Source organism: Cucurbita maxima, unplaced genomic scaffold (genome assembly GCF_002738345.1).
Source record: "Cucurbita maxima cultivar Rimu unplaced genomic scaffold, Cmax_1.0 Cma_Scf00007, whole genome shotgun sequence".
NCBI lineage: Eukaryota > Viridiplantae > Streptophyta > Magnoliopsida > Cucurbitales > Cucurbitaceae > Cucurbita > Cucurbita maxima.
In genome coordinates, this window is record NW_019272023.1 from 140,618 (window position 1) to 152,406 (window position 11,789).

At 37.8% G+C, this 11,789-nt stretch overlaps 3 protein-coding genes across 3 annotated transcripts; all 3 read right to left on the reverse strand.

Annotated features, from left to right (window-relative positions):
• Positions 1–953: 953 nt before the first annotated feature.
• Positions 954–2,514, reverse strand: LOC111481921 (short-chain dehydrogenase reductase 2a-like). The gene is made up of 2 exons (XM_023127532.1): positions 2,091–2,514; positions 954–1,927 (listed from the first exon to the last, which is right to left on the reverse strand). The coding sequence occupies exons 1-2, from the start codon at positions 2,174–2,176 to the stop codon at positions 1,096–1,098; spliced, it is 918 nt and encodes a 305-aa protein (XP_022983300.1). The 5' UTR covers positions 2,177–2,514; the 3' UTR covers positions 954–1,095.
• Positions 2,515–4,940: 2,426 nt separating this feature from the next.
• Positions 4,941–7,184, reverse strand: LOC111481919. Its single transcript, XM_023127529.1, has one exon. It carries the CDS (start codon positions 6,856–6,858, stop codon positions 5,332–5,334), a length of 1,527 nt encoding a protein of 508 aa, XP_022983297.1. The 5' UTR covers positions 6,859–7,184; the 3' UTR covers positions 4,941–5,331.
• A 2,055-nt stretch (positions 7,185–9,239) lies between these two features.
• On the reverse strand, positions 9,240–11,707 carry LOC111481842 (probable WRKY transcription factor 26). Its single transcript, XM_023127415.1, has 5 exons — positions 11,388–11,707; positions 11,140–11,313; positions 10,409–10,884; positions 10,154–10,315; positions 9,240–9,864 (listed from the first exon to the last, which is right to left on the reverse strand). Exons 1-5 carry the CDS (start codon positions 11,586–11,588, stop codon positions 9,450–9,452), a joined length of 1,428 nt encoding a protein of 475 aa, XP_022983183.1. The 5' UTR covers positions 11,589–11,707; the 3' UTR covers positions 9,240–9,449.
• Between the last annotated feature and the right edge of the window lie 82 nt (positions 11,708–11,789).

The window sequence follows — 11,789 nt, forward strand, 5'->3', positions numbered from 1 at the left end:
AACAATAAATAAAGGCATTGTTTTCTTTGGTAGACCACCTAATCCTTTGAATGACAATTATGACCCCTTCTTTTCAGATAAATAAATAATAAATAAAAATTGTGACAGATGCCCCACTTTCACATAAATGGACTTGCCTTTCGAAGTGTGGGTGAAAATTCGTACTCTTAATTTGAACACATTCTCAACTAAATTTGTTTTCCTTGTATTCCAAGTCATACTTTAATTTTGAGTTTGTTTTTAACTTTCTTGTGAATGTGTCACGCCAATAATTCATGTTAATGTCCTACTATTACTTTTATAAATATATATATTCTTCCAAAGACAGGAAAACAAACAGAACAGCTCCTTCTCGATGTCCCAAGGTATAGTAACTATTTACTTTTTATATGCGATCTTATAAATTCTTACAGAATTAACTCATATTATGTACTAATTTTCTACTTTAAATCATTAATTTGTTTGTTAATCAATATTATTTCCGGGGTTTGATATTATATATTCCAAGGACAGGAATAAAAATAATATCTTTTATGAAATTTAAGATATGATCAGCCTTAAACTAAGACAATTAATCGACAAGGATCTCCAATCATTTTTTTTTTTTTTTTTTCCTTTTCTTATATATATATATGGTTTGATTTGGTTGACGATGTCATAAATATTAAAGAACCAAACCTCCAACAAAACTCTGCCCACCTTTTCCATTTAATGCCGTCCCATACAATTATACAATTTGTGAAAATGATTTATATATAAACTCTACCGCCCGCCCTACCATACTTCGTAGCTGTTTATCCCCACAATCACACACTTTTTCTTTTAAAATTAAATTGTTTCTGAACTGACTTTTTTTCTTCATTTGTTTTATTTTAAAAAATTAATAAAATTAACTAACATTTGCATATCCACCCCTCGTACTTCCAAGTAATTATAGAACAGCCAACCCCAACTGAAAAAATAAAAATAAAAATTAAATTAATCCTAGTCCTACTACAACCAACAGGCATATCGGTGTCCATCTTTTTTTTTCCACCAATACCCGCAAAAAAATAATAATAATAATGATGATAAAAGAAAAAGAAGAAGAAAAGATTACAAGCCAATACAATTTCTTGAAGTGGTAATTCCACCGTCAACGACGAGATTATGGCCACTGATGTACTTGGATTCATCACTTGCGAGATAAAGCGCGGCCTCCGCTATATCCTTCGGCCTCAATGTGGGGCCCTTCAGATTGGACAAACCCCTAACGAACTCCTCCATTTTGTCCACCTCAGCTACCGACGGAATCCCCAAGTTCATGCATTCGTCTTCTTCGTCCCCATCAGCCCGCCACGCGTTCACCAGCATCGACGTGGCAACCCCGAACGGCGAAATGCAGTTGACACGTATGCCGTAGCGCCCGAGCTCGCAGGCGGTGTTCTTGGTGAGTCCGACAATGGCATGCTTAGACGCAGTGTAAGCATGTGGGCCGAGGCCGCCCAATACGCCTGCCACGCTGGCAGTCGAGATTATGCATCCGGTGGCTCTCGGAATCATCACGCGCGCCGCGTGCTTAATCCCCAAGGCAACGCCTTTGACGTTCACACGCATAACGCGCTCGAACTCGTTGGGGTCAAAGTCAACGATGCTCTTGTGGGTCTTTGATTGGTTCCCCAAAACTCCGGCGTTGTTGAATATTATGTCGACTTGGCCGTGACGACACACCGTGGAGCTGATGAGATTCTCGACGTCTTCTTCGGAGCTGACGTCACAGTGGACGAAGGACACTGGGGATGGAGAAAGCGTGTCGGCCAAAGCCTGGCCGAGGAGATCCTCCACATCGGCGATTACTACTTTGGCTCCGTGTTTGGCGAAGAGCCTGACTGTGGCTTCTCCGATTCCCTTTGCGCCGCCGGTTACAATGGCCACTTTGCCCTCCAATCTAAACCAACAACATTCACAGAAAATAAGCCCCCTTGTTTTTTTTTTTGTTTTTGTTTTTGTTTTAAATTTTTAGACCCATACAAAGCACTCACAATTTGTCCTGTTCAATATACTAAAAGAGGTGTTTTTTTTAAGGGTAAAATAATGGGTATAGAGTTTACCTTTTATGGAGTGAAGGGGAGTTGTCTCTTCCCAAGAGGAGAATATTGGTCTGAAGCGCTTGCTCAGGGAGAACTTGGGCAGTCATGGCTGAGAGAGAGAGAGAGAGAGAGAGAGAGAGAGAGAGAGAGTTTGGACGAAGTGGGGGAGAGAAATAGAAGGGGGATTTATAGGAAGAGGAACTTGTGAAGTTGGTGGGTGAGCGTTCGTGTTGTGTGTTTTGGGTCTTCACATTCAAGGCACCTTCCTCCTTTCCAACTGCCTTTTCGCTTCCTTCACCTTGTCTTCTAATTCCATCTTGCTCCCCAAACTAAATGCTCCTTACAGAATATATGTTTTTTGTTTTTTTGCTTCTCAAAATAACTTCTTTGTTCTTGTCTTCAACTCAGCCCCGCATGCTCTCACCTTGCTATACTTGAAAATTTACAAATTTGATCTTCTACTTTAGATAGCCTTCCTTCTTATCTTTCCAAAAGGACACTCTACAAGTAGAATTGGAAATTGTAACCTTCCAACTTTCATTATCTTTCTTAGACCTGTTAACCTATTACAGCAAAAAAAAATCCCAAAGTTTAGGAAAAAAGAAAAAAGGGTAATAAATAAGCGACAGGCAAGCTACAAGCATTTGCTTCGATAAAATGAGGCATAAAGATTCCTCCTGTGAACAGCTAAACCGCTGCATGCTCTCCAGCTATCCTTCGACTAAATTAATTTCATTTCTATCATATATTAATTACTTATTTTATAAATTCCGAAAAATGCTTTTAAACAGTGCTCTGTTGTTATGCCAATCCGAACAAGCTTCGATTTGATATCTGGTAGCCCTAGAATTCAATTGGATTACCTCCCTAACTAACACATGGATTTTTGTTTAATTAATTTTATTTTCTTCAAAATCTATGCTCCATAAATTTTTATTTAATATTTAGATCAAAACTAAAACTGGGTGAGATTAATTTAATGAACACAGAGAGGAAGCCTAGATCTAGTTTTTCGTTGCCTAATCCCTACGGTCAACGAGATTGGAAACTGAGTCAAACGGGATTTTTAAATATCTTGGTTTTCAAATAATTATATTAAATATTCATACGGCCAATTGTAAAAACGACAAACGACCGACGAGAATTATGATAATGACAACTGCACTTTGCCATCCTAGGTACAAAAATTATTATACATTTTCATTTTCATTATTTCTTTTTCTCTCTCGGAGGGTTCACTTTAGTTAATGCTTGCTTTCATCTTATCTTAAAAGGGAATAAGAACTAATCAACAATTAAAAAGAAAAAAAAAAGAAGATAAAAACCAATCTGTAGAGAGAATTGAAGGGTTGAAAATACAAGAATTAAGTGTTTTCTTTTTTCTTTTCTTAAGATTCCCCAAAATCTCCCAATTTTCAGCGTAGAAGTCTTGATTTCACATTGGGCATACCATATTAAAATAAAATGTTTAGTTTATGTTCTTGCAACATTATTATCTTAATGTCATTGGATTTTAATTTTAAAACTCGTGTATCACTTCCTCCAAATTTAACTACTTTTATTTCTTTATTGTTTAAATAATAATCTAAAGTCAAGAGTGATTACCACTATCACAAAGAAATTAAAGAAAAAAGTAGGCAAAAGATATTATGAAGCTGACCACGTCAATGATAAAAATACAGTCCTTCACATATCACGTTTTGTTAATTTATCATCAATACACATGGATGGGCCTACTGAAACATTACATTAAAATAGTGTGTGGCCTCTTTTTCAAATTTATATTCCATTAATATTATTGGGTACATTAAAATATGTCATTTTTGTTAGGTTGAGTTTATCTTTTCATCATTAAAATAAGGCTTTAATACATTCACACATTTTTTTTTAAATAAGGGGAGAAAAAGGTTTTTATGCTGAGTTTATGAAGTAAAACAAGTTTATCATGAAATGAAGATGAAGCTTAGGGCTGAAATGGATTTGAATTTGTATTTTTGTGTAATGTGTTTGATGACCTCTAAAATTTTGAATTTATGATAGCACTTCAGAATTCTTAATACCCCCAAGTGTGATGTAGTGATGAATATGGGCTTAAGAATAGAAGGCCCAGAGGTTGTTTGGGTAAGTGGGATTGGGGCTTGTACAATCAAAATGAAACACCATTCAGCATATTATAAAGACATGGAAGAACCCAAAAACAAATGATAACACTACAAAGAAACTGAGATGAATTATTTTAAACACAATATTTGGGCACCTACAACTGATATAACATTGAATTTTATTGGCTGAATTAGAGCATAGCTTCCAAATAATTATCATATGAAGTAAGAAGCATACAGACCTTACAGTGACATGGATGCCATTTTAGCTACAAGCCTCCAGCATTTTATGATTTCTCCTCCATCCCGGCTGCGTTTCCATTTCTCTCACAACACAGATAAAATATTTAAGTTAGTTGAGGCAAACTGTCCAGTATAATAATATATGAGAAGTAAGCTAAAATCTCTATATCCAACTCCCTCTTTAAGATGAAAAGAAACGGGCAGTGAATATGAAATTTGGTCCATATCAACCAAATTGGATGTACAAATGACGAGAAAAGATCGAGTTCTTTAAGAGCTTTGTTTTATCCGATTCTAGATTCCAACTCTGTGTGGGGATAAGTGGATTTCAACCAACGGCTAGCTAGTTGTTTCTGTCCCTACTCCCCAGACCCTAAAAAATAACGCTCCAATGCAATTGACAGAAATATGCACCCAAAAGAACAAGACATATGCAGCCAAATGCATGTCGGACACGTTCGTGGCAAAGAGTATGTATGTGCCAGAGTCTTAGAGATGCCTGCCTAGTTTGTTACCAAGCTGGGTTGAGAGCACTTTACAGTGCCCTTTAATTAAAAGGACTTGGAGGAGTTCGGATTTCAGAGTGCTTATTGTAAACATGAGACACGAAAATGTGAAGTAAATATTGGTAATATTGGGAGATGGTTATAACCTACTACAAATCTAGGGGGTAACAAATAGCACAACAGCTTAAACACGAAGGGCGCATTAGCCCGAAGTGTACATTCAATATGAAGAAGAAGGGTAATTTATGGGGTTCCTTAACGTTGATTGATATATGAAGTCGAATTGCCCACCAATCACCACCACCCGTTGTTCCTGCCTTCGATTACAGCTCCAAACTTCAACCAGTTCACGACGAAGTGCGCGAGGGAGAGTGGCGGATGAAGCAAACAAACGGCCATGTACACAATGTTTCACCACCACTGGTGAACAAGAACTCCACTTCGCCTCAAGGAAGTAAACAAATCTAAGCACTGCCCATAAGTTTTCTCATATTTTGCGCTTCGCTCGCCTGGGCAACATCTCTGCCACCGATTGTAATGACACTCCAGAAATATCTCATCTATCAAGCAAAGAGCACCCGTCTCGAACAATCTCGGAATCAATTCGAATTCCGTTCCTTCCACATCCATCTTCATCACTACAAAATCCTTCTCACTTACACTATTTTTCAACCACTCAGAAAAATCAAAGCCCTGAATCTCATCCACTTCGCCGTCGAAAGTCATCGTTGATGCTATCGCCGGTCGAATCCTACCCATTCCCCTTCCCTTATCTTGAACCTTCTGACCTGGGTCTCTGTTAATTTCGAAAGTCAAAGTTTCATTCCTCACCCAAGCTGCGTAGGGCAACAACTTGACCCCCTTCTTTGAACTGTACTGTTCATGGAAAATTCTATCGGCTTCAATGGCATAAACTTCGAAGGTTTTGTTCTGTTTCGGATACTGCTTCCTGAACCAACTTCCTATGCTAGAGCCATAACTCCTTGCTCCAACATCAACGTAAATGTACCTCTGCTTGAAGCTTATATCGGCCATTGATGGCAGATATCTTACCTTTTGAATATTACGCTTCAATGTAATCCATGGCTTCAGTGGCTCCTCTAAGATCAATGGTTCGGCCTTTCGTACCAATTCTTCCTTAAATGCGGGGACCGAACATTTACCATCAGACTTTGGGCGAAGCGTTAGCACTTCACCCTGTCCAAGAATATCATCACTCTCCTTCGTCAGAACAATCTGGCGAAGGAAAGGCATAGAAGAATCAGGGCCATCTATATCCTGTGATGTAACTATTTTGCAGCAATTAAACAAATCAATGAATGAATGAAAGCTGTACGTATCTTTAGCCCTAATTTGGACAACAGCAAACCCTTCGGGTTTCAGCGTCCGAGCAATTTCCTTGGAAAAATCTGCCGGCCGGGATGACTGATCAAGGCGGCCGACGCCCAAGAAAATAAAATCGAAGGTATTATCAGCAAACGGGGTCTCGTGTCCTGCGCCCTTTATAACCAGAGGCTTAGAGGCTTTCTTGAATATTCCAATCGAATCCGAGACCCCAATCTGTTTCAAGGAAAATACATCCTGCCCGTTGGGGGTTTCCACGCACAGAGATTTCGATTTGTGAGAAAGAAACCCTACGGAGATTAGATCCTGAAAGATTGAAGAATAAAACTGAACGGCCTTGATCCAACCTTTACTAGTATAAAGATCACGACGCAACAGTTCTTCAGCTGTGGGAGCTTCACCATCGATTATCGCCTTTGCTCTGGGATGTAAGCCGGAGGCTAGATACTTGGAAATTTTGGGCGAGAAACAGAAATTTCCAGTGACACAAGACTCGCCAGTGGTAATAACAACGTAAGAAAAATGAGCAACTAAGAAAAGTACAGGAATAAGGAGTGCCCTAACCAAATTCCTCAGAGAAAGAAACCTTCGCATGGCGGAACCCGTGGTCTTTACACTTGCCGGAGAACCAACGCTTCAAATGCACGATCACAGTCGAAGAAAACCAAAAAAATACAGATGGAAACAAGAAAGCGAAGGAAGATTATCGAGAACAAAAGCGAGCAGAAGTATGGTTGGCTCCGATCAAAACATTTCCAGATGCGTAGGGTCGACAATAGAGAGAGAAATTAGGGTTAAAGTGAAAAATCATGGCAGGATGTTTCCGACGAAGCATTCGGAGAAAGGTGAGAACTTGCGTAGCTCAAAGGAGGACAGTGCACAAAGCCATCGATTGATTTACGTCTCAAACTGAGCTAAGCCAGACCGCGTGAAGTATGTGGAAGTAGACACGGCTGGCAAAGGGGCACCGGGAACCGGTATAGCCTGTGGCACGCGGAGGGGGGAACGGGAAGAAACTCATGCCTAATGTGGCCGTTTTTTCTTAATTACTCCCGAGGGTGGGGCCACCGGAGAGATTAGATGAAGATTAGGGAATAATATAATGATTCCCAATCAAGGAAAGCAACTACCAAACACTATAATAAAGCATCAAAAGAAAATAATCTAAAATTAAATGATCTCACACACCACCACTTGATTCTACACGCGTAATTAAGAAGCAGTGAGGTAAGTAAATTAAAATGTAAGAACCAAAAAAATGATTCGTTCAAGGGAATTATGAGCGTCCAAAGTCAAAAGGAGGATTGCACCAACAAAATAGTGGGAGATTTTAAAGCATTTGGGTGCGACATGATGGATTTTGCTTTGGGGCCCAATCGCTTGCCTGCCACTGCGCGCCCCACCCCAGTTGTTGCTGTTGATGAAAAAGCAAAAGTTTGTCAAAGGACCGCCTCAAAATAACTTCTCCACCCGCATTCAACGCTCTAATTCACTCCCTGCCCGTGATTGGTGCGTCATCAATAGTATGGGCCGGCCCAGTATACTCATACATGGCCCAAATTCCAACTAGGGCGCGGTCCGTCGTTTGTTTTACCGCCAATTCCATAAAGAATATTTATGACAATTTACTGTTTAAACTTGCAAATTATAACAATTTATAATGGCTAGGTACAATTACTACATTATTTAATAATAAATTTCAATATTATATAAATTATTATAAATTAAAATTATTAAAAAAATACTTTTATCAAAGTGTATTTGGTGGCGTAATTAAAATTTGGCATTTAACGTATGTTCTATAAACTAAAATAGTATATTTATAAACATATATATATATATATAATCATTTTCAAATTTTAAATCTGAAATCTGAAATCTAAATCACTCTGAAACTGTATTATAGAATCGGTATGGATTTATGTATTATATTTTTTAAAAAAGTATTATATTTTCAGAATTGACTAAATTGAGTAGAAGGGCATCGATGGCGGTGGCTGGGCGAGACCACAGCACATGCGTTCAATTATGTCGCACTAAGCAAATTATTCAAATCAGTGAGAAATATTTGCATTATTTTGTGAGAGCCATTTATGAGAGGGAAAAATAATATCATTGGTTGGTCAACAAAAGTAATGGTAGTGGGGTTGACCACAAAGACTTGACATTGAATACAACCCAATTCATTGCAATCTTTTTTAATTTCCATCCATTTTCATTAAATGATACATTACATGTGGGATGATATTTTAGAATACCAGAGCAATTAAATTGCTCTTGTAGATATTTTTGGTCCTTCATTCTGATAGTGAGCCATTTATATAGATTATTCTACCTTCCTAGGTAACGATTAGATTTTCTTATGATAGGATGGTAATTTTTAATAATAATAGTGTAAATAATAAAACAAATGTTAATTTTAGTAATATCATAGTTTAGTGAGTTTTAACATGATTTTTAAAAAGAAAAAAAAAAAATATCTTATCTTCAATGTTTCTATAAATCACACCTGGTTATATATTCAAATACTATAAAATTTGGATAAATAGTTTCAATTTAATAAAGACGTAATAGGCTGTTTAGTTGACGCAGTGTGGACCCGGCCCAGAATATTGTGGGCTTGAGTTTGATCTGTATTGGGCCTCTTTATATTTGGACTAGCCCAACAATGTTCATATTAGCATATTTTGCACAGGGGACATTTTTTTTTTCCTACCTCCATCATCAGGTTTATTGTTATCAATTATACCTCCATCAAGAAAATCTGAAATTTTTTGATATATATATCTATGTAATTACTAAATTGAGCTGTAAAAAAATTAAAATCTCATCATAATAGGAGGTAAAATATTTGGATTGTTACTTTTGTTCCTTTAGCTATTGGTAATTGTCAAACTTCAAACACACGAGCCAAAAAGAGATAACCGTACCGCCACTAATTTGGTAGCCCATCAAAATGATAATAAATTACTTTAGCTATAGAATTTTAACTTAATAATTATTGTAATGTGTAAAATTCTGGGTAATAATTGATAGAACAAGCGAGATGTCCTCTAATCTCTAACCTAAACAATCAACAAATTTGTGGCAGTTAATGTATTCTGTTCTTGTTTCTATTAATTTTACAAAGCTACAAAAAAAAGGAAAAGAGAGAGAGCTGTAAAACTTGTTGGTTTTTGTATAATCTAAGATAGAAATGAGTTGAAGAACATGTTGTCTTCGGCCTCTTCCTTGGCGGCTGTTCCAAATCCTGAAACTTGAAAACTTGGGGGCACTCCTTGTGATGTCTGAAACGGGAATGATGATGGTGCTGCTCGTGCTCCTATTTCTGACATGTTTATATTTCCAGCCAGGAAGGAGGCCGGAAAATTTGTCGGGAAGGAATGGCTGACGGCAGCGGATGGCCTCACTGGCATTGGAATGCTGGCAGGTACAGGTCGATTGACCGCGTTATAGAAGCTTCCACCGCCGCCGCGTGCTGCAGGGACTTCGTGGTTGTGTTTGCCTTCGTAGGTAGTGATCACGGCCCTCGTGTCGTTGGCCGCCCGCTCTATGTGTTTCCTTACAGGGCACCCTAAAGATGTGCACTTGTAGTAGCTCCTGTACGCACAAGAACTAAATAAATTACAAGTCCACACCACTTCAATCATTCTTTCTTTTTTTTTTTTTTAACAATTATTGCAGTTCTTTCTTCTTATTATTTTTGAAGTTTAAATTTAAAATTCTTAATTTAATCCCTAATTATGGTTCCATCTCTTAATTATCTTTAGTTGGCTGACCTCTCAAATATCTTTAGAAGTTTAACTAAATTGTAAGAATGAAATTAACGGTAAGTAAAGGCGTAATTAGAAAGAGTTATTACTTAAAGATAAAAGATTAAATGGCATACCTCGGATTTGGATTTCCTTTGACCACTTTTTGTCCGTATTTCCTCCATCTATAGCCATCAGGCAGTATGTCAATTTCGCTCGTTGTTTGAACCACAATTCTTGGCTCTTTCACTGTTCTGCTTCCACCCCCAGAAAATCCCTCATTTTCATTTTCCCCTTTCCTGCAGCAACAAATTTTTGTTATTTTACCTCAAAATTACCTAAATTTTTCCAACTCCCCAACGAAAAAAAAAAAAACAATCGAATTCACTCACCATCTTTTAGATTCCGGTTCATTTTCATTGTCGTCCACCGAGTTGCTAAACGGCGAATTGGGTTCGACTTCATCGTCCCCCACTGAGACGGAGGAATCCTCCAGCAGCAAGGTGGATTCCGCCGCCGATGGGTCGTAAACGGCGGAGTTACCGGAACGTCTTGTGGGCTGGGGCTTGGCGTGATTATGGCTTCCCTTGTAAACAATCTCAGTGATTTGGCCATCTAAAGATCTTTCAACTTTCTTCTTTGTTGGGCAATTGGGAAAAGTGCACTTGTAATAACTTCGTGGATTTTCGCTTCCTTTCACTTGTTTTTGCCCATATTTTCTCCAGTTATATCCATCGTTCTCCGATTTTTTCTGTTCTCTGTTATAAACAGGTAGCTGAGAAACTGGGTTTGATTGAGCTGCCGCCATATCTGTGGCAACGACTTCAGATTTCGCTCCACTTTCATCACACGACAAACCGCCTGGATTCTGCCAAACAAAAACAGAAACTGTTAGTTACAGATGCTAATATAATTTTATTTAATTTTATTTCCCCCCTCCTTCATTTTTTTCTAATCGACTGACAACTGTGGGATTCCTGTTTTTATTATATTAAAAAAAAGGTTTGGTGTAATAAGAACATCATCATCGTCGCGTCGTCGTGCAAGGTGAGGACAAGGGTTTTTAATATAGTAGCAAAACGACAAGAGAGAAAGGTGCAAAGCCTCATAAACAAACATTTACCGGTAGAGTCACGTTGGAAGAAGAGGACTGAAAATAAGACGAAACAGAGGATCTTGTTTGAGGGTTAAACGAAGAATAGGAGTAATTTTTGGCATCTGCCTTCATTTCGTGGTGGTCGGCATCATCGTAATCATTTCTCAAGTTGAAGGAACCAGTAGTAGGAGAAGGAAAAAGCTGTAAAAAGAGATCAAAGTTAGAGGAAAATATATGAGATTAAGAGAAGTAAAATGGGGAATTGGAGAACATACACCAAAGGAGAAGAGAGGGGAATTGAGAAGCTCAGTGGGGCTTAAACCAGAAGAGAAAGCGGAAAGGTAAGAAGAAGGAGACATGGGGAATGGAGGCGGCTGAAGAGACTTGAATTTCGGAGCTTCCATACCCAAACCATTGGTTCTCTTCTCACAAGATCCGCCGGCCACTGTATTTATCGATTGGTTTATGTTATTCATGTTACCTTTCTTTTTCTTTTTCTTTCCAATTTTTGTTGTTGGGAAAAAGGAAGTCACTGGAAGAAAGAAGGTGTGTTGGAAAGAAGTTTCAGAATGAAGGCTTATTTATATTAACACAAAAAAAAAAAAAAAAAAAAAAAAAAAAAAAAAAAAAAAAAAAAAAAAAAAAAAAAAAAAAAAAAAAAAAAAAAAAAAAAAAAA